The sequence below is a fragment of the Nicotiana sylvestris genome, chromosome 11 (genome assembly GCF_000393655.2).
Source record: "Nicotiana sylvestris chromosome 11, ASM39365v2, whole genome shotgun sequence".
NCBI lineage: Eukaryota > Viridiplantae > Streptophyta > Magnoliopsida > Solanales > Solanaceae > Nicotiana > Nicotiana sylvestris.
Window position 1 is genome coordinate 164,074,367 of NC_091067.1, and position 22,222 is coordinate 164,096,588.

Genomic DNA, 22,222 nt, shown 5'->3' on the forward strand with positions numbered 1-22,222 from the left:
AACTTTACATATTTTACTATGTTCAAGTGATAAGAATCCCCGACTTAAACCAAACCAGAATAACCTCATTGTTTGTGCAATTTAAGACAAGAGTGGGTTGCTCTAGTTGTGAGCACCCTTCAAAAATGAATTATTCTTCAAAAATGTGGTTAAATACTTCGGAATGCCGAAGGATATCATTAGTGACAGGGATGCATGGTTTACAGGTCGGTTTTAGACCTATCTGTTCAATTTGATGGGTACAAACTTGAAGTTCTCAACGGCAAACCATCCCCAAACTGATGGTCAAACAGAAAGAACTAACCAACTGTTGGAAGAATATTTGAGGCACTTTGTGACTGCGAGTCAATGCAACTGGACAGATTTGCTAGATTGTGCACAACTCTTCTATAATTTGCACAAGTCTTCAGCAACGGAGATGAGATTGTTTTGGGGAAACAGCCTACACAACCATTGGTGATTGCACAACAAAAGACGGGGTAAATGTCCAGCAGCTTACCGTTATGGTTGGGATAGACAAATTATAATCAAAGAGGCGACAGATAGCTTGGCAAAAGCTCAGAGGAGGATGAAGAAGTATGCTGACATATACAGACGTCCACTAGAGTTCAGGGTGGGTGAAAAGGTGTTGCTAAAACTTACTCCACAGATTTGGAAAAACATTGGTAGCCGGGTTAGGCATAGAGCCTTAGTTTCAAGGTATGAGGGTCCTTTTGAAGTTGGTGAAGTTGCTTACCGACTAATTCTGCCTGAGAGAATGAAAATACATCCGACTTTCCATGTGAGTTTTCTGAAACCTTATGTTGATGATCCCGAAGATCCGGACCGGCACAAAACAAAGAGAGCTCCTCCTGAGATGCGCACTCAGCTAGAGGAAAAGATAGAGAAAGTGCTTGACCACAGAGTTCTTGGGATGCATAAGAAAAATAGGCGGACAAAATTCTTGATACAGTGGAAAGGAAAGCTTGAGGCAGATGCGACTTGGGAAAAGGGTGCTTCATTGTGGCAATACGAACAACAAGTAGAGGACTACTTGAAATAAGCCTCGACGAGGACGTCGAGTTCAACTAGTGGGGGTGGTTTGTTAGCCCCTAAAGTTGAGTCATGACGGATGCCGGGAAGAAACAATGTAAAAGGCTTGTACATTGCCCCTTGACATGGTTTGTGGAAGTTTTGACAAAGCAATGTATGGGTGTGTGTCTAAGTTGTGCACGAACTTGGGCGGGTTAGCTAGACAAGTGTCTTCAGTGATGGCAAGACAACTTTGGTTGTGGGCGACGACTATGGCAGAGAAAGATAAACACATGGCACTTGACTAAGGCATGTGTACGGAACAGTGGGACGGCATGACTGTGACAAGAACGTTGTCATAAGCAAATGTGCGAGGCATGGTCCGAAGGCTAGGCAGGTTAAAGACAAAGTGTGGGCAGAGCTGTGAGACAAGTGTGCAAGACATGTGACAGTGGGATAATGCTGATGATGCCATTTCGTGGAAGGTCCCATTAAGGGATGAGTGCTCCAGCAAACATGGCTGAGTGCTCCACCAAACATGGATAAGTGCTGATAATGATTATAGTGCTGATAATGATTATAGTGCTTAATTACAGAATAACTATAATTGATAATGATTATAGTGGTTATACGCCCCTTTGTATTTGCCCCTTAAAATTTTCAACTCTTATTCTCCTTTTTATCCAGTAAATTAAGAGAAGTAATACAAAATCTTATTTAGTAATTTTTGTTGTATGTTAGTAATTTGTCTATCAGATCTATACCACTTACAGCACATACAAAATGAATTTCTGATACGAAATAACATAAACATTAATCAAAGAAGTAGATAGGTAAAATAGTTTCAAATTGTTGAAATAATTTGCAACGATCTTACGTCAAATAAGTTTTGCTCTTTTAGGTTCTATGTGCTGGAAAAGATCTTGCTACTGAAGAAATGATAAACCGAATGATTAATCCGTTGAGGAATCTTCATAAAACAGTACCAGCAGCCACCTGGGCATCGGCGTGGTCATTGCTATTGCCTCAGCAGGAGATGTAACTAGAATCCATTCTATCACCTAAAGAAAATGCTAACTTGTCATCAGTGCAATCAGGGGCAAAGTTAGGTGAACGCAAGGGGCGTAAATTGAAAGGCCGTCGTCAAAAACTTAAATTGCGCAAATAGGGTAAAATAATTCTCTTGACAAAAGAGAAGATGCTAGTGGAGTGGCAAAGATGGCTTAAAAATTGCTTTAGGATATAGGTTCAAATCTAACCGTGGCATTCTTGAAATTTTCTAATATTCTAACTTCCACTTCTGAGTGCAATAAAGCTATGATTTATGCAACTTTGTGTCCTTCAAACATGACCAGGAAGATGAAGGTATGATGCAATTTGCTAGGCTATTGCTGTTTGCTTGAATCACATTGAGTCAACCGGTGAATGGATGGTTCCTCTACAGCTACTCTGAACATCTTGTTATCCAAATTCAGAAGCAGCTATGTTTCATGGTGAAACTCTTTGCCCCTTCCTCCATTTTCATGAATGTTTCTATTAGATATGTTGGGCAAGAAATCAGTAAACACGGTCAAGAACTAGACTTGTATAGGTGTGATCCCCTTCTAAGTTTTAAAATCCTGTCAGTCGCGTAGGCGACGTGTGCTGACAAAGCATTGTGAAGGAACATCCGACATAGGGACTATGTATGAGGCAACAACCATCAAGATATGTTGTATTGCATGTCCTAAGTGTGCCTATTTATATACAAAACTGTCCACTGGTGGGCAGTTGACCCGTCCAGCTATGAGGTACCACTTGTCACGAGCTTAACTCCAGTAAGCTACGTGCGGACAACTAGACAGCTGTTATCTGCTTCTAGTCTCAGTCCTAACGAAATAACAAGCACAAAGTCGTGCTCAAGCTAATAAGCAAAAAGTAAAGGAAGAAATACATCACAGCAGTACCTTCTTTAGAGCCGCTACAGGCCGCTCCTCACAACCATCAAAGGTATTAATCGATCTATATCTCTTGATTTGTTTTATCTCTTTCTTTCAAAGACTATTATGGTGGAGATTTAAGCACAAGATTCTAATAAATTATACATACTGGAACGTAAAAAGTAAATTGATCATTCTCTCTGCCGAAAATAACGGTTGCCTACGTATCTAACGCCCTATGAGAATCAAACCGGCGTAGTTCGCCCAACATAAACTAAACTTGTAAACAAGGCTCCTTTCTTTTGTTTTTTCAAATAAATCAAACTATAAAAAAGAAAAAAAAAAATCATTTTTCAAAATTTCGGCAGGGTCACTTGTCACGAGCTTAACTCCAGTAAGCTACGTGCGGACAACTAGACAACTGTTATCTGCTTCTAGTCTCAGTCCTAACAAAATAGCAAGCACAAAGTCGTGCTCAAGCTAAGGCAAACACACACAAAGGCTGGAAAGACAATGAAATGAAAGGCACACAAAGATTGGGAGGCCAAGGCCAATTTTTTGATTTACTTGATAAACAAAGGGAAAATACAAAGTGTATATGAGATGCCTTCCAACAAGGCCTAAGTATGCCTATTTATATACAAAACTGTCCACTGGTGGGCAATGGACCCGTCCAGCTGTGAGGCACTGCCCTAAGTGGCCTCCATCATTATGTTGGCAGATTTCCTGCCTGTGGCCCCGTCCAACTGCTGGGCCCTAATTCCTGCTGGCCCAGATTGGCTCCTATGATTGTGCTGCTAGGTTGTGGCCCTGCCCAGCTGTGCAGCACTTGTCTTTGTTGGCAGAGGGTGGCTGCCATGATTCAGGTTTGACTCGGTTTGTGGCCCTGTAGGCGGCAAAATCAGTAACGAGTTTGGCGGGTCGGCACACACTCCTGTGCCATAAGGAGTTCTAATTCTGTTGGTACACCAATGGTTGAGTCTACCATATTTTGCTATGATAACTTTCTTCCATAAGCCAGCATCATCTTGATTAAACCTCCAGTGCCATTTCATCAACATACTTTTGTTATGTAAGGCTAGGTCCTTAACTCCAAGTCCACCAAGTGCTTTCGGAATTGTGACTTTGGTCCATTTCACCAGGCGAATCTTGTGACTGATGTTATTCCCTTCCCATAGAAAGTTCCTTCTTATTCTGTCCGATTGCTTTTGAACCTTTGCTGGGATAGGAAAGAGTGCCATGAAATAGATGGGTATGCTATTTAATACACCATTGATAAGAGTAAGTTTGCCACCAAGAGATATGTATTGCCTCTGCCACGTAGCCAATTTCTTCTCAAATTTTTCAACTACTGCATTCCATATCTCAGTAGACTTGTATTTGGCACCTAAAGGAAGACCCAGATATGTGGTAGGGAAGGAGCCTGTATTACAACTCATAATGTCTGCTAGTTCTAGCAAATTTGGTACCGAGTTCACTGGGTAGATAACACTTTTGAGCATATTAATGTGCAGGCCAGACATAACTTCAAATAACATAAGAGTGATGTTTAGGTGAAGGACTTGAGACTTTTCTGCTCCACAGAAGATGAGGGTGTCATATGCAAACAGAAGGTGTGACACAGAAATAGGAGAGCTCCTGCTATTACCCACTGAGAACCCTTCAAACCATTGTAATTGTTTAGCTTTTTCAAGCATTCTACTGAGTCCCCCCATAGCCAGTATAAAAAGGAAGGGTGAAAGAGGGTCCCCCTGTCTAATCCCTCTTTTTGGAGAGAAGAATCCCACTGGGCTTCTATTAACAAGCATGGAGTACTTGACTGTAGTGATGCAATATCTAATCCACTGGATCCATTTCTCTCCGAATCCAATTTGTCTAAGTATTGAGAATAGATAAGACCAACCCAATTTGTCAAAAGCTTTTTCAACATCCAACTTGAGCAAAAGTCCAGCTTCCCCCGTTCTCATTTTCCCGTCCAAAACTTCATTTGCTATAAGAGTAGCATCAGTTATTTGCCTCCCCTTGATAAAAGCATTTTGATGACCAGAAACAAGCTTCCCTATCACCCATTTGAGTCTTTCAGCTAGCACTGTAGCTACAATCTTGTAAATGCTGCCTATGAGACTTATAGATCTATAATCTCTTAGCTCTATAGCTCCTTTTCTTTTAGGGATGAGTGCAATAAATGATGCGTTGAAAGACGTAACCATGTGACAGTTTTGATGGAAGTGGTTGATGGCGGCAAGTACATCATGCTTAATGGTATCCCATGACTTCTGAAAGAAGGCCATTGTGAAGCCATCTGGACCGGGGCTCTTGTCAGGGGCACAACTGTTTATGGCATCTCTCACTTCATCTTCTGAAAAGGCATTCTCCAGATCCACCCTTTCTTCAGGTGTTAGGCGTTCTAGACCCTCAAAATGTGCTGTAGGTCTCCAATCCTCATCCTCAGAGTATAGATTCTGGTAGTAGTCGAGTATTTTACCTTTGATAAGATCTTTGTCCTCAATGATTTCATCGTCCACCTTTAGCATGTCTATGCAGTTGTATCTTCTGTGGGAGTTAGCAACTTTTTGGAAGAATTTTGTGTTCCTATCCCCTTCTTTAAGCCACAAGCACCTGGATTTTTGTCTCCATGAAATCTCCTCTATCTTTGCCAGGTGCTGTAGTTCAATCTTTAAGTTCAACATCGTTGTTTTTTCAGCTTGGCTCAAGATCCTGCCTTCAGTTAGTTGCTCCAGTAGCATCAGTTCCTCCAAAGCTCTGGCTTTCCATGTTTCTATTTTGCCAAATACTTCTTTGTTCCATATGGCTATGTCTTTCTTCAGATGTTTTAGCTTTTGGAAAAGGATAAAATTAGCGGTGCCATTAACCATGTAACTCTGCCACCATTCTGAAATTTTTTCCCTGAAACCCTCGTGTTGTAACCACATATTTTCAAATTTGAAGTAGGAGGGATTTGATGACCAGTCACCACTTTCCAACACTATTGGCCTGGGATCTGATGTAACCTTTGGGAGAGCTAATTGCTTCACAGAGCCAATAATGTCATTCCATTCATTGGAGATGAGGAATCTATCAATCCTAGATGCTTGAGCAGAGTCTTCTCCCCTAAACCAGGTATATGTGGCTCCCTGGAGTGGGAGATCAATCTATTCCATCTCTTGGATGAAGTCAGAAAAATTTCTCATAGCTCCGGATCTTCTTATGCAATTGAACCTTTCATGCTCAAATCTACATACATTGAAATCTCCGCCTATCACCCAGTGTTCACTCCATAAGCCCCTTGTGGAAGACAATTCCTCCCAAAAAACCGTTCTTTCCCACTTGGAGTGAGGCCCATAGACTCCAATGAAGCACCACCTAAGATCCATCTGTACCCCTTCAAGCATTGTGGATAAAGAATAGAAGCCCTGCTGAACATCAGTACAAGTCCATATTCTCCTGTCCCAAAATATAATTATTCCCCCACTAGAACCATTTGCCTTGAGTTCTGCCCAGTCTACCCATCTTGAACCCCAGATGCTCCTTGCCATCGCAACAGTACAGTCTTCCAATTTTGTTTCCTGTATACACAAAATATCTGGCTTCCACTTTTGCACCATAGATTTGATAGTGCTTCTTTTACCACTATCATGTAACCCCCACACATTCCAGCTGATAATTTTAACTCTCATTCAGAAAGAGCTTTTTGTTTTCTACCCCTCATAAGCCTTTCCACTGAACTGCAGCTCCCATTTTCATAATTAATCATACTCCTGAGGTTGTTTACCTCAATTTCCCCTTCTTTTTCGATTTCTTATCTGCCCTTGCCCCGGTTCTTTGAGATTGGAGTTGATCCCTCCTCTTTTGTTCCATCCTCAATATCATGTCAAGGATTTCATGTTCAAAACCCGAGACATTAATACCAATAGCTTGGCATGCCTTTGCCATGATAATTTTTGTCCATTGAGTTGTCTCAATCACAGATGGGTCGGCAATAGAGTGGTTGTTCTGAGAGCTACCCTTGTACCAGGGTAGTGCCAAAAACTGACTGCAAGAGAGGTCAGAATCAGAAGCACTAACCAGAGTAGGTGTCAGCTTCAGACATGGGAGCGAGGATATTGGCATGCATTGTGACTGGTCTGCTTCATCGTCTCCCTCGTTGGAAGTTTCCTCGGATGCTCCAGTAACGAGCTCAAAAGTGTCCTCCATCTGTGACTGAAAAGTGTTGGCCTGTGGAGTTGGAGTTCTTTTTGTGGGTTTTGCACATGCTACTTGTATTTCCACCGATAGAGGGTCAAACCTGTTTTCAATCAAGAGCTCCATAGACTTGTTGAGGCAAGGATCAGAGATTGGCCCAACAGCCCTCCATACTGATTTATTATTTGCTCTCCTTGCTTTGTTTTTTGGACTCTTAGAGTAATGAAGTTGATCCAGTTTATGGCCCAAGACCTGCTGCTTTTCTTTACTCTTTTGGGCTTTCATCAAGTGGGCTGGTTTGTTGACCTGGTCAACATGTTTTTTGACCACTTTATTTGAATTAAAGTGGTTCAAACCCAATTGCAAAAGCTTAGGTTTGACAGGCTGTACTTCAGTAGCCTTTGTTTGGCTCGAGGAAGCTACTGTACTTGACTTCATCTTCTTCACCTCCACTCCGGCTGTCTCTATTCCGCTGCCGGTGATAATTTCTACGAGATTGTCATCCAAAATAGTGATTTTGTACTTCAACTTCCCAATTTCTAGTACCAAATTGTTGGGTAAACCACCTTCCTTAAATTTAACACATATTCTGGCCCAGAAAAGTGTGATCTAAGCTTCGTGTCTTCATCAGTGTCAATGAAGCCACCACAGTTGTCTCCAATAAACCGAAAGGAATTGGGGTTCCATGCATGCAATGGTATACCAAAAGCCTTTATCCATTTTTGCACAGATTTGCTGTTGGTCGGAGCTGCACCATTTTCCGGCGACCACCATTGAAGCGCGAGACGCCTGCCATTCCAGAACCACTCACCGGCTATGATTCGCACCGCTTCAAGCCTTGATGGGAACTCAAAGAGAAATTTATTGTGGCCTAATGGTGTAACAATGAGCCCTGCAGTGATCTTCCACCTGTAAAGGAACCATTTTTTGATAACTTCTGTGTTGGGGCTGAGGTTAAAGGCGTCGTTGAATGTCCCAACCAAGCATTTGGAGAAGAAGTTTTCATCGTCTCTGTTTCTGTCGTCCCTATCATTCTTAGTTTGCTCCTGTGACTCAGTCTGCTGTAATGGCCACTGGATTATTTTTGCTGCATCCAGATATTTCTTGTTCTGCACATCAGCAAAGCTTTGAAATCTAATGTTGATGCTCTTCCCCAGAAATTGTAGGATCCTCCCTGCTATGTCTCCCCAACCCTTGTTGTAATCTATTTCTGGGATAATGATAGCAGACCTTCTATCTCCCAACCATGCTTCCACTCTAACATATCTGCCATAAACATTGTAGTTCTGATAAACTCTGAACAGGTAGGACTGGATCTTCCTCCCCCACCTCCGATAGAGGTTGCCTTGACCACGTGAGGCTTTCTGTAATGTTTCACAAACCCAGCGCAAGTTCTCTTCATCGATCTTAACTCTGCTAGTGAATCTTGCCCCCCGCTCAATCAAAACAAACCATCTGTCGTAATCCTCACTGATGTCGATTAATTCAAAAGATTTATCACCTGAGATAAAATGGATTTTTCCTCCCATGACAAAGGCTGTAACTCCGGGGGGAAACCCTGCCGGAGAGAGAATCAAAAGGAGAAAGATAAAAACAGCACATTTCCCAAGTCAGATAGAAAAGTTAGAGAGAACATTTTCGAAATTACCCTCTTTCTATATTTGAAAATAATGAACTTTGCATGAAGCATTATTTGCATTGGGTACTGTAGCTTATTTCTATAAGGTATTACCTACTTGCATTTATTTTTGACTCAATTCTGTTTCTACTTATGTTGTAGCTAATGATGACTAATATATTACTTCGACAGGAGCACTTCCAAAAGTACTATGATTTTGTAATGCCATATTTAAAAACGATCCTGGTAAATGCAAATGATGAATCTAATCAGATGCTTCAAAGCAAAGTCTTGCTGTGCATAAGCAACGTTGCGCTTGCTGCAGGCAAAGAGAAATTCAGAGATGACTTGAAGCAGGTCGTCTCCAAACTATACTCGATGCTTCTCTTTGTATGTGCCTGCAATGTATTAGTGCTATGGGAAAAACTTATCTACAGTACCGGTATTTATAGCATGCCACAAAGATTTATCATGGTTTATTGATAATTTGAGGTGAAAATATATGTTAATTAACCATGATTAAGTGAAAAGTGTGCTTAAATGGCTTTTCCATAGACAAACCATATTATTGATTACTCCTATTTGAATTACCACTTTCTTCAACTGTTGGGATCAATGACTAATGCCTCATATATTTTCTCCTCCTAGTTCCTTTTTGGTCCAACATTCTGCATCTCTATTGGCATTCTTTTCTTCTCTTGGTGGTGTGATCTTATCCATTCATTCATTTCTAAACGCGGACCTTCCTTTCTATATGTTCTGTTATATTTAAGGTTATGGAAGTGCTTAAGTACTCATTACAAGAATCACATGTGACAGAGTATACAAATATTCTTCGCTGTCTAAAGGTAAGTGTTACTCGTTTGGTTTTACAGGCTCAGAACTTTTTATTAGATTAGCCTCTCAATCTTTTCTTGATTTACTGCAGGCATCGTATGGGATTTGTGTGTGCATTGGGTAGGAATTTCTTCCTTACATGAGTCTAGTCATGCCATATGCAGTTGAATGTGCTCAACTTGAGCCCGATAAGACTGTATCCTCAGATAAACTATATGATAGGTAAGTTTTTATCATTGAGGTTTGGATTTTTCATTTATCATCTTGCCATTATGGTCTCTACAGATGCCTCCTGCACCAGTCATTTCCTCCATATTTCTACTGCCGTCAGTGTTTATTTTCATCCAGTTCGGAGGTGGCCTTTCCCATTAACTGTGATGATTCAGTTCTGGGAGAAAGATCAATAACCAGCCTGCATATAGCTTCCCAACTTGTAGGCCATTCATTATTCCCTTTATATTTGAATACCACCCATTTCATGAACAAAATCTGATAAGTCGTACGCTTAATGGATAGCGTGGAGGATCCATACTTAATAGCACACCTAGACTTCCATATCTCCCAACAGATAACAACACGAGTGATTCTCAAAATAATTCGGGCTACCAGGGATATCTTCCTTAAGTTTCACATTTTGCAATATGCACAAAGTCATGTTTGGGGGTGAAATGATATGCATCTATGGAAGTGACCTCCTAGAAGGGAAATCAATGTTGTGCTCGGCCCTTGAATTATATGCTCATGAATTGGGGGAAGATTTTTACCCATGGATTCCCCAGGTTGGCATGATAGCATGAACGATCACTAGAACAATTACTTTTCTTCATGTGTTGTTAAGTGGATTCAAACTTAACAGGTGATATTTATGTCTTAAACCCTGAAACAGGCTGCTTCAATTTTAATTCCGCTTCTGAAATTCTATATCCACTCTTCTGTCAGGAAATGTGCTAGTTGTGGTAAAAAAATCTCATGCTTTCATATGCTTTCCAATTTTTTTTCTTTAACTTACCGAATTTCTAATGAGATATTGTTTTAATTTGTGGTGGTTAAGCAATGGTATCCTTGTTGCGTTCTGCTAAACTGGCAGTAGAGAAAGGGATTGCTGGAGGTGGAAACAAGTGGTACTTGAAGCAGTTGCCTGGCTGTATAATATTGGCTTTGGGGGACGCATTGTATTCGGTTGCCTTCAACACATTAATATTTACTGTTTCTTTTTCCTGTTGGGAAAAGGTTTGAGCTCCATTTATCTGAACGAGGAGAAAGTGACACTTCAATTGCTATTGCATGCAGGAGCCTGAGACAAAACTATGTGAAAAGATATTGCAGGAATTGAATAATTGCCTAAATGTATGTCAGGTTATGATGGTTTCTTTACTTTGCAGGAATTTACTCTATGCAGTTTCTTTTCAAGGTTTTTATGTCCATTATGATAAGCAACACACTTGTCCAAGCTCGTAAGAATGAAAGTGTAAAATAGGACAACCTTGTACATAGCAAGACCTGGAGACAAGAGTAATAACTTGCATAGAGTAAGATCTTCAGGGAAAAGTAAAATAGGAGCGGCGGACTTGGTCATTCTTAGTCTGTGCATGGGCGCATGCTTAAGAATTGAAACGTGGACTAGAATTTACCATAAATCCTATATTTACAAAAGTTTCCTTGACATGAGTTAGAACAGCAGCTTTCACTTCTTATGGTCCTTTTTGTGTCTTCTTTCAGATCGGTGGAACACTTCTCAATGAATATCAGGTTCATAGAATCACAAATGGGATAAAGCACGTCATTATAGAAAGTTCACGTAGAAAAGGAAAACTCACAGAGAGAGAGAGAGAGAGAGAGAGAAATCAGAAGACTTTGATGCTGAAGAAGCTGAATTGCTGAGGGAGGAAAGAGAGCTAGAAGAAAAAGTATTTTATAGGGTTGGTTGCATATTGTTGACACTGATCAAAACCTTCAAGGCTACTTTCTTGCCTTTCCTTATGAGCTTTCCTCATATCTAATGCCTATGACAGTGAGTTTCAGCTTATGGTAACCAATGACGTTTCGATCCCCTAGGTTGTTTTCCACCAATATTTCTCATTGTTCTTTTTTCACTGCTTGAAAGGGCAAGGATAAAACAGCTCAAGAGAGAAGTGCATGTGTAAAAATCTTTAATAAACTTGTGGAGGAATGCAACGAATCAGCTCTAAAGTAGGTCTATCTTTATGAGTTTTTTCTTAAGTAAGGTCACAATTCTGATAGTTACTTTCTGTTCAAACCAGGTATTATAATATATGTCTTCCTTTTCTTTTGGACTCAAGCAACGACGAAAATCCAGTTCTTAGAGTGGTTTGTGAATCTTGGTGGTTCTGATAGTTTTCAGTCATGTGATATTTGCTGTTGATTCATCCAAACACCATTGATGCAATGTTCAGAATGCACTTTATGGACTTAGGCTTTGTGCGGAATATGGTGGTTTTGTTTTCAAACCATTTATTGGAGGTATGATATCGTTGAATGTGATTTTGAGATTCTTCTCATCATGCGGAAGTGGATGAAGAGTGATATATTTTTGTATTTACTAAATTTCATGACGTTATTCAGAGGCTCTTTCAAGGATCAATGTTGTGATAACACATCTACATGCTCTTGCACCTGAAAATGAACAGGCATATCATGATGCTGTTTTTGCACTTGGTCAGATATGTCAGTTTCATCGGGAAAGTATTGACTCCACGCAGGTGCGATTTTCTGGGAATCCCTAATGTTTTATTGCTCAGCTCATTTAAATACACACACACACACACACACACACACACACACATATATATATATATATGCATTTAGATTTTTGTTGTTGTACTTCTCTACTAACTTCATTTCATGTTTGCACTTGCGATGACCAGCTTTTTGTCCTACAATTTTAAAATCTGAAAGTCAGTATACCAGCCTGATAAATGATTGCAATAAACTAGGAATCTAGACACATGGTGCTCGGTTTCAACCACTTATATAGTGATTTACAAGACTTCTATAATTCTTATTTAATCTTCTATTGGCTGGTTTTCATTCCAACTTATTTAGTTTAATTATCCTGTAGCTTAAGGTATTTAGTCAGCTTACGAAAAGGAGAGTTTAGACACTTCTATATATTTACTAAAAGGAAACATAAGGCACTTTTATGTATAACATGCATTGTCAGTACTTTTCATAGCATATGCTCACCATATCTGAATTTTGGTAAAACATGTCGCTTTTGTTCTTCCAAGATGAAATGATGCTCCTCCAATGTACTTCATAACTTGTTGAAATTCCATTTATTTCTCATTCCATTTTTTTTTTGCTAGATTATTCCGGCTTGGTTCCTATAAGAGGTAACATGGTTGTTCACAACCAGCTCTGTTCAATGGTCGAAAGGTACTGTACTGGACTAGTTTGTTCTAGTTTTTATCATCATCACCTGTACTTTACTTTTCAGGTCTTCTTTTTGTTAAGGCGACTGATTGCCAACGCAGGTTACAAGATTATTAATGACAACCTATCTTTACTAATTTAAAATATTCAGTTGTTTTGGGTTTTTGTCAATACATTTGTTGGCCAACTAGCTTTCAGCAATTGTTTCACATTACTCCCAGCATTTTGGTGCATCAATTGTAAAACTAGAAAAAAAATAATCACAAAATAGCAACATATGATTTAAAATATTTTCAATAGATAAAAGTATGAGTGTTATTATAATAACATGCATGATGCATATGTTCCACATAAATTTCCTAATTTCAGTTATATATTACGAAAATTACGTTACCATTAGCTGCCCCTTTGATAATGATTATAATGCCTCCTAGTGGATAAGTGCTGATAATGATTATAGTGCTTATAGTGGTTGGGATTGAAAATCACCCCTGTAACAACTAAAAATCTGAACACTCCTTGCTCAGCCTGCTCATCTCTGCCTCAAGATAGGCGAGACGCGTCACCACAGTCAGAAACTGATCACCATCAGTAGTTCCAACAAGTGCCTCTAATGTAGCAACTTTTTCCCTCAGTTCTGCGTTGCCACCAGCCATCTTTTACGAAATTCAACCGCTGAACGTCGTATCTTTGTCACGATCCCGCTGCGCTCTGATACCAGTTGTTACAGGGGTGATTTATGTCACTCGAATACTGTTCGAGTTTCACCACTGAACGACAGTCAAGCCCAGCCTTGACCTCAGCCTTTCCAATACTTAGAATTAACTCAGTGATGTTTGGGACTTAGTAGAATTTAGGCAGCAATAAAAGTAAAGGCACACACGAAATTTACAGGAATTTCTTCCCAACTCGTATTAATATGTGAATACAAGAACACAATAAAGCCAACCCTATGGCCAAGAACAAAGAACACCCTTGTTCCCTGCCCCAAAATGATTTCCTACCCTTAGGAATTATACTTAGATGTTTTTGGCTAACAATTTGGCACAAGACTAAGTTCTGCCCCTTTGGGAAGCCTTATGGTAATTGGGTCAGCTTGCTCTATAAATGGGCAAACACTCAGCCATGTTTGCTGGAGCACTCATCCCTCAATGGGACCTTCCACGAAATGGCCATCATCAGCACTACCCCACTGTCACATGTCTTGCACACTTGTCTCACAGCTCTGCCCACACTTTGCCTTTAGCCTGCCTAGCCTTGCCTTCGGACCATGCCTCGCACATTTGCTTATGACAACGTTCTCGTCACAGCCATGCCGTCCCACTGTTCCGTAGCCTTAGTCAAGTGCCATGTATTTATCTTCCTCTGCCATAGCCGTCGCCCACAACCAAAGTTGTCTTGCCATCACTGAAGACACTTGTCTAGCTGACCCGCCCAAATTCGTGCACAACTTAGACACACCCCAACTCCATACATTGCTTTGTCAAAACTTCCACAAACCATGCCAAGGGGCATTATACAAGCCTTTTACATTGTTTCTTCCCGGCATCCGTCATGACTCAACTTTAGGGGCTAACAAACCACCCCCACTAGTTGAACTCGACGTCCTCGTCGAGGCTTATTTCAAGTAGTCCTCTATTTGCTGTTCGTATTGCAACAATGAAGCACCCTTTTCCCAAGTCGCATCTGCCTCGGGCTTTCCTTTCCACTGTATCAAGAATTTTGTCCGCCTATTTTTCTTATGCATCCCAAGAACTCTGTGGTCAAGCACTTTCTCTATCTTTTCCTCTAGCTGAGTGCGCATCTCAGGAGGAGCTCTCTTTGTTTTGTGCCGGTCCGGATCTTCGGGATCATCAACATAAGGTTTCAGAAAACTCACATGGCAAGTCGGATGTATTTTCATTCTCTCAGGCAGAATTAGTCGGTAAGCAACTTCACCAACTTCAAAAGGACCCTCATACCTTGAAACCAAGGCTCTATGCCTAACCCGGCTGCCAATGTTTTTCTAAATCCGTGGAGTAAGTTTTAGCAACACCTTTTCACCCACCCTGAACTCTAGTGGACGTCTGTGTTTGTCAGCATACTTCTTCATCCTCCTCTGAGCTTTTGCCAAGCTATCTGTCGCCTCTTTGATTATAGCTTGTCTATCCCAACCATAACGGTAAGCTGCTGGACATTTACCCAGTCTTTTGTTGTGCAATCACCAATGGTTGTGTAGGCTGTTTCCCCAAAACAATCTCATCTCCGTTGCTGAAGACTTGTGCAAATTATAGAAGAGTTGTGCACAATCTAGCAAATCTGTCCAGTTGCATTGACTCGCAGTCACAAAGTGCCTCAAATATTCTTCCAACAGATGGTTAGTTCTTTCTGTTTGACCATCAGTTTGGGGATGGTTTGCCGTTGAGAACTTCAAGTTTGTACCCATCAAATTGAACAGATAGGTCTAAAACCGACCTGTAAACCATGCATCCCTGTCACTAATGACATCCTTCGGCATTCCGAAGTATTTAACCACATTTTTGAAGAATAATTCAGCCGCAACTTTTGAAGGACATTCTGTCGGGGCAACAATAAAAACAGCATACTTGGAAAATCTATCAACCAAAACCATGTTTGACGAAAATCCATTGACCTTTGGAAATCCACTGATAAAGTCCATCGAAACAGATTGCCATGGTTCTTCTGGGATGGGCAGAGGTTGTAGTAAACGTGCCTCCTTCTTTCGCTCAATTTTGTCAAGCTGACACACAAGACAACTCTTCACGTAGGCTTCCACATCATGTTCCATCTTGGGCCAAAAATAGTATCAGGACAGTAGGGCCATCGTTCTTTCAATTCTTGGATGACCCGCCCATAAGGTATCGTGAGTCTCTTTCAACAGTTCACGATGTATCCCAACGCTAAGTGGTACTACGATTCTCCCTCCTTTGAAATAGAGGAGATCGTCCTCGATCCAGTACCTTCTTACCGTCCCTTCCTTCACATGATTCATTGTTTTGATGTATAATGGATCATTAGCAGCACATGCCTTGATCTTATCAAGAAAATCAAATTCAAGTCGTGTAACAGAATAAACAGCAGCTAATACCTCCTTTCGGCTTAATGCATCAGCAACTTGCTTGTCTTTTCCCGGCTTATGTTCCCACATAAAATCATACTCTGCCAAGAATGTTTGCCAACGTGCCTGCTTCGGACTTAGCTTTTTCTGCATCTTGAAATATGTATTTGCCACATTATATGTTCTCACAACGAACTTTGTCCCCAACAAATACACCCGCCAAATCTGCAAGCAGTGGATCACAACAACCATTTCTTTCTCTTGCGCCGAATATCTTTGCTCTACTTCATTCAATTTCCTGCTTTCAAACGCCACTGGGTGGCCGTTTTGAACCAACACACCTCTAACAGCCTTGTCAGAAGCATCGGTATGAACTTCAAAGGGTAGTTCAAAATCCGGAAGTTTTAAAATAGGTTCTGAGGCAATAGCTTCTTTTAGCATCTCAAATGCGCTACTGCATTTCTCAGTCCAAACCCTTACAACATTTTTCTTTAACAAATCAGTTAAAGAAGCAGCTTTCTTTGAATACCCAGCAATGAACTTCCGATAATAATTGACTAACCCAAGGAAAGATCTCAATTCTTTCACCGATTTAGGTGCCTGCCATTCCACAATGACCTGCACCTTATTTGGGTCCATCCGCACTTGATTCTGGCTCACCAAGTGCCCAAGATATCTGATTTCTTGTTTGGCAAACTCGCACTTTTCCATTTTCACATATAATTGGTACTCCCTTAGGCGAGACAATACCCTTCTTAAGTGTGAGCAATGTTCATCCAAGGTCCTACTATAGATAACAATGTCGTTTAAATAGACAACCACAAAGTCATCCAAGTACTCATATAACACATCGTTCATTAGATTGCAGGGACATTCGTCAACCCAAACGGCATAACAAAGAATTCATATGAGTCATACCTCGTAACACATGTTGTTTTTTACTCATCACCTATCTGTACCTGCCAATAACCAGACCTCAAATCAAACTCTGTGAACCAGCACGCATTGCTTAATCTATCCATCAAGTCTTGCACCAATGGAACTGGGTATTTATTTTTCACAGTCACTTTGTTCAACGCTCGATAGTCAACACACATCCAGAGCGTTCCGTCCTGCTTCCTTTGAAATAACATAGGGGCACCAAATGGAGTTTTTGATGGTTGAATCAATCCCGCATCTAGCAACTCGTCAAGTTGTTTTCTCAATTCAGCCAACTCTTTTTGGCGCCATCCGATAAGGAGATTGAGCTGGAGGTATTGAACCAGGCAGTAACTCTATCTTGTGATCAATAGCCCTCCGTGGTGGTAGATGTTTAGGCAATTCTGGTGGCATCACATCAGCAAAATCGCTCAATATTGGAGCGATACAGTCCGGCACCTCAACCCTCTCATCAGGTTTCACTTCGACCATCGCAGCAAGGAAAGTCTCCTCTCCTCAGGCCTTTTTCTACCATCGCGGCATACACTATTGAAACCTTTCGTTGTTCTTCTTCTTTCCCATAGGGATGAACAGCTTTCACAAAGCCAGGAGCCATTTCATGCATAATCATCACTCCGTCCAGGTGAGGCATTGGAACAAAGCAATTTTTTCGCATAAAGTCAATTCCAAGCATCATCTCAAAGTCCTCCAGTGGAATCACCATTAAATCAACTTTCCCTTTCCAGTTTCTAACTGACATAGGGACACCGTAAGCCATACCCACAATGGCTTGGACTTTAGCATTCACCGTCTTCATGTAAGATGGACTCTTTATCACAGACAACCCGTACTTCTGCACCAATTTTGCCGAGATAAAGGTGTGAGTAGCTCCAGTATCTACCATTGCTATCACACTTAGATCCGCAATTTTCATTTCTATGTGCATAAGTAAAGAATGAGGGTTGTTTTCGTTGCTTGTAGTACTAAGCAACGCAATGACATTCAGTAATTTCAAAGGGTTCACCAAGGCAGCGACTTCTCTGCCTTCTCCTTCCCGATTATTTTCTGTCCCAAGCAAAGCATTAACTCGTTCCCGATTTGGGCAGTTTTTGGCAAGGTGAGCTCCGCCGCAAGTCCAGCAACCCTCGTCCTTTTTGTTGGCGTTGCCTTTGTTTCTAGCAAAACCACCAGTCACTGCCTTCCCCTTTTCCACGAATTCTTTTCGAGCTTCTTTCCTCCAATCCCCTTTCTTCTCTACCCTTTTCTTAGGTTTTGAAGTAGAAGGTTCTTTAGAAATACTTCGGGTACTGCGGTAATCGACCAATGAGTCTGCTGCAGCAATCGCACTTGGGAGGTCCTTCACGTTCTGCCTCCTAAGTTCATTCTGCGCCCATGCTTGCATTCCAGAAATGAAATTGTGCAATTTGTCCTCCTCTGACATATTTTGAATATCCAGCATTAAGGAAGTGAACTTCTTAATATAATCACTAACTGTTCCGGTTTGACGTAGGCGTTTCAAGCGATCCCTAGCAAGCCAAGATGCATTGCTAGGTAAGAACTGGTCCTTCATTTCCTTCCGGAGTTTATCCCACGTATCAATTTTGGGCCTACCCACACTTTGGTCGTCGGACATGCGAGTTCTCCACCATAGTTTTGCATCCCCCGTGAGGCACATGCTTGTAATGGTCACTTTATCCGCGTTTGGGATCTTGCCAGCAACAAAATATTGCTCTATATCCCATAGAAAATTCTCCAGTTCTTTTGCACTACTCGCTCCACCAAACGCCTTTGGTTCCGGGATCTTAACCTTGGAACGTTCTTCACTGCCTCGGGCAGTATTAGCCAAAGCTCTTCGAAGAACGTTCCAAGGTTAAGATCCCGGAACCAAAGGCGTTTGGTGGAGCGCGTAGTGCAAAAGAAATGGAGAATTTTCTATCGAGCAATATTTTGTTGCTGGCATGATCCCAAACGCGGATAAAGTGACCATTAAAAGCATGTACATCAAGGGGGATGCAAAACTATGGTGGAGAACTCGCATGTCCGACGACCAAAGTGCGGGTAGGCCCAAAATTGATACGTGGGATAAACTCCGGAAGGAAATGAAGGACCAGTTCTTACCTAGCAATGCATCTTGGCTTGCTAGGGAAACCAGAACAGTTCGTGATTATATTAAGGAGTTCAATTCCTTAATGCTGGATATTCAAAATATGCCGGAGGAGGACAAATTGCACAATTTTATTTCTGGAATGCAAGCATGGGCGCAAAATGAACTTAGGAGGCAGAACGTGTAGGACCTCCTAAGTGCGATTGCTGCAGCAGACTCATTGGTCGATTACCGCAGTACCCGAAAGTATTTCTAAAGAACCTTCTACTTCAAAACCTAAGAAAAGGGTAGAGAAGAAAGGGGATTGGAGGAAAGAAGCTCGAAAAGAATTCGTGAAAAAGGGGAAGACAGTGACTAGTGGTTTCGCTAGAAACAAAGGCAACGCCAACAAAAAGGGCGAGGGTTGCTGGACCTGCGACGGAGCTCACCTTGCCAAAAATTGCCCAAATCTGGAACGAGTTAATGCTTTGCATGGGACAGAAAACAATCGGGAAGGAGAAGGTAGAGAAGTCGCTAGCTTGGTGAACCCTTTGAAATTGCTGAATGTCATTGCGTTGCTTAGTACTACAAGCAACGAAAACAACCCTCATTCTTTACTTATGCACATAGAAATGAAAATTGCGGATCTAAGTGTGATAGTAATGGTAGATACTGGAGCTATTCACACCTTTATCTCGGCAAAATTGGTGCAGAAGTACGAGTTGTCTGTGATAGAGTCCCTCTTACATGAAGACGGTGAATGCTAAAGCCCAAGCCATTGTGGGTATGGCTTACGATGTCCCTATGTCAGTTGGAAACTGGAAAGGGAAATTTGATTTAATGGTGATTCCACTGGAGGACTTTGAGGTGATCTTTGGAATTGACTTTATGCGAAAAAATTGCTTTGTTCCAATGCCTCACCTGGACGGAGTGATGATTATGCATGAAATGGCTCCTGGCTTTGTGAAAGATGTTCATCCCTATGGGAAAAAAGAAGAACAACGAAAGGTTTCAATAGTGTATGCCGCGTTGGTAGAAAAAGGCCTGAGGAGACTTTCCTTGCTGCGATGGTCGAAGTGAAACCTGATGAGAGGGTTGAGGTGCCGGACTGTATCGCTCCAATATTGAGCGATTTTGCTGATGTGATGCCACCAGAATTGCCTAAACATCTACCACCACGGAGGGCTATTGATAACAAGATAGAGTTATTGCCTGGTTCAATACCTCCTGCTCAATCTCCTTGTCGGATGACGCCAAAAGAGTTGGCTGAATTGAGAAAACAACTTGACGAGTTGCTAGATGCGGGATTGATTCAACCATCAAAAGCTCCATTTGGTGCCCCTATGTTATTTCAAAGTAAGCAGGACGGAACGCTCTGGATGTGTGTTGACTATCGAGCGTTGAACAAAGTGACTGAAAAATAAATACCCAGTTCCGTTGGTGCAAGACTTGATGGATAGATTAAGCAATGCGTGCTGGTTCACAGAGTTTGATTTGAGGTCTGGTTATTGGCAGGTACAGATAGGTGATGAGTAAAAAACAACATGTGTTATGAGGTATGACTCATATGAATTTTTTGTTATGTCGTTTGGGTTGACGAATGTCCCTGCAATCTAATGAACGATGTGCTATATGAGTACTTGGATGACTTTGTGGTTGTCTAATTAAACGACATTGTTATCTATAGTAGGACCTTGGATGAACATTGCTCACACTTAAGAAGGGTATTGTCTCGCCTAAGGGAGTACCAATTATATGTGAAAATGGAAAAGTGTGAGTTTGCCAAACAAGAAATCAGATATCTTGGGCACTTGGTGAGCCAGAATCAAGTGCGGATGGACCCAAATAAGGTGCAGGTCATTGTGGAATGGCAGACACCTAAATCGGTGAAAGAATTGAGATCTTTCCTTGGGTTAGTCAATTATTATCAGAAGTTCATTGCTGGGTATTCAAAGAAAGCTGCTTCTTTAACTGATTTGTTAAAGAAAAATGTTGTAAGGGTTTGGACTGAGAAATGCAGTAGCGCATTTGAGATGCTGAAAGAAGCTATTGCCTCAGAACCTATTTTAAAACTTCCGGATTTTGAACTACCCTTTGAAGTTCATACCGATGCTTCTGACAAGGCTGTTAGAGGTGTGTTGGTTCAAAACGGCCACCCAGTGGCGTTTGAAAGCAGGAAATTGAATGAAGTAGAGCAAAGATATTCGGCGCAAGAGAAAGAAATGGTTGTTGTGATCCACTGCTTGCAGATTTGGCGGGTGTATTTGTTGGGGACAAAGTTCGTTGTGAGAACATATAATGTGGCAAATACATATTTCAAGATGCAGAAAAAGCTAAGTCCGAAGCAGACACGTTGGCAAACATTCTTGGCAGAGTATGATTTTATGTGGGAACATAAGCCGGGAAAAGACAAGCAAGTTGCTGATGCATTAAGCCGAAAGGAGGTATTAGCTGCTGTTTATTCTGTTACACGACTTGAATTTGATTTTCTTGATAAGATCAAGGCATGTGCTGCTAATGATCCATTATACATCAAAACAATGAATCATGTGAAGGAAGGGACGGTAAGAAGGTACTGGATCGAGGACGATCTCCTCTATTTCAAAGGGGGGAGAATCGTAGTACCACTTAGCGTTGGGATACATCGTGAACTGTTGAAAGAGACTCACGATACCTTATGGGCGGGTCATCCAGGAATTGAAAGAACGATGGCCCTACTGTCCTGATACTATTTTTGGCCCAAGATGGAACATGATGTGGAAGCTTACGTGAAGAGTTGTCTTGTGTGTCAGCTTGACAAAATTGAGCGAAAGAAGGAAGCAGGTTTACTACAACCTCTGCCCATCCCAGAAGAACCATGGCAATCTGTTTCGATGGACTTTATCAGTGGATTTCCAAAGGTCAATGGATTTTCGTCAAACATGGTTTTGGTTGATAGATTTTCCAAGTATGCTGTTTTTATTGCTGCCCCGACAGAATGTCCTTCAAAAGTTGCGGCTGAATTATTCTTCAAAAATGTGGTTAAATACTTCGGAATGCCGAAGGATGTCATTAGTGACAGGGATGCATGGTTTACAAGTCGGTTTTAGACCTATCTGTTCAATTTGATGGGTACAAACTTGAAGTTCTCAACGGCAAACCATCCCCAAACTGATGGTCAAACAGAAAGAACTAACCATCTGTTGGAAGAATATTTGAGGCAC

At 41.3% G+C, this 22,222-nt stretch overlaps 1 protein-coding gene across 25 annotated transcripts in view; it reads left to right on the plus strand.

Moving 5' to 3' along the window:
• Positions 1-8,684: 8,684 nt before the first annotated feature.
• Positions 8,685-22,222, plus strand: part of LOC104233996 (uncharacterized) — a 42,767-nt gene continuing 29,229 nt past the window's right edge. For 5 of the 25 annotated variants that reach the window (XR_011403583.1, XR_011403577.1, XR_011403575.1 and 2 more), the window contains exons 1-13: positions 8,685-8,837; positions 8,923-9,087; positions 9,504-9,578; positions 9,659-9,687; positions 9,853-10,346; positions 10,454-10,523; positions 10,619-10,746; positions 10,858-10,914; positions 11,287-11,578; positions 11,672-11,757; positions 11,829-12,048; positions 12,151-12,287; positions 12,894-12,963. Coding sequence is in view for 1 of the 25 variants with exons in the window: in XM_070162450.1 (XP_070018551.1) it covers positions 11,567-11,578; positions 11,672-11,757; positions 11,829-11,895; positions 11,982-12,048; positions 12,151-12,287; positions 12,894-12,917 (393 nt within the window). In the remaining 24 variants the exon portion in view is untranslated. Of the gene's footprint in view, positions 8,838-8,922; positions 9,088-9,503; positions 9,579-9,658; positions 9,790-9,852; positions 10,915-11,286; positions 11,579-11,671; positions 11,758-11,828; positions 12,049-12,150; positions 12,288-12,893; positions 13,288-22,222 lie in introns of those variants that run through there. The other 20 variants (XR_011403591.1, XR_011403593.1, XR_011403592.1 and 17 more) reach the window with 17 other exon arrangements.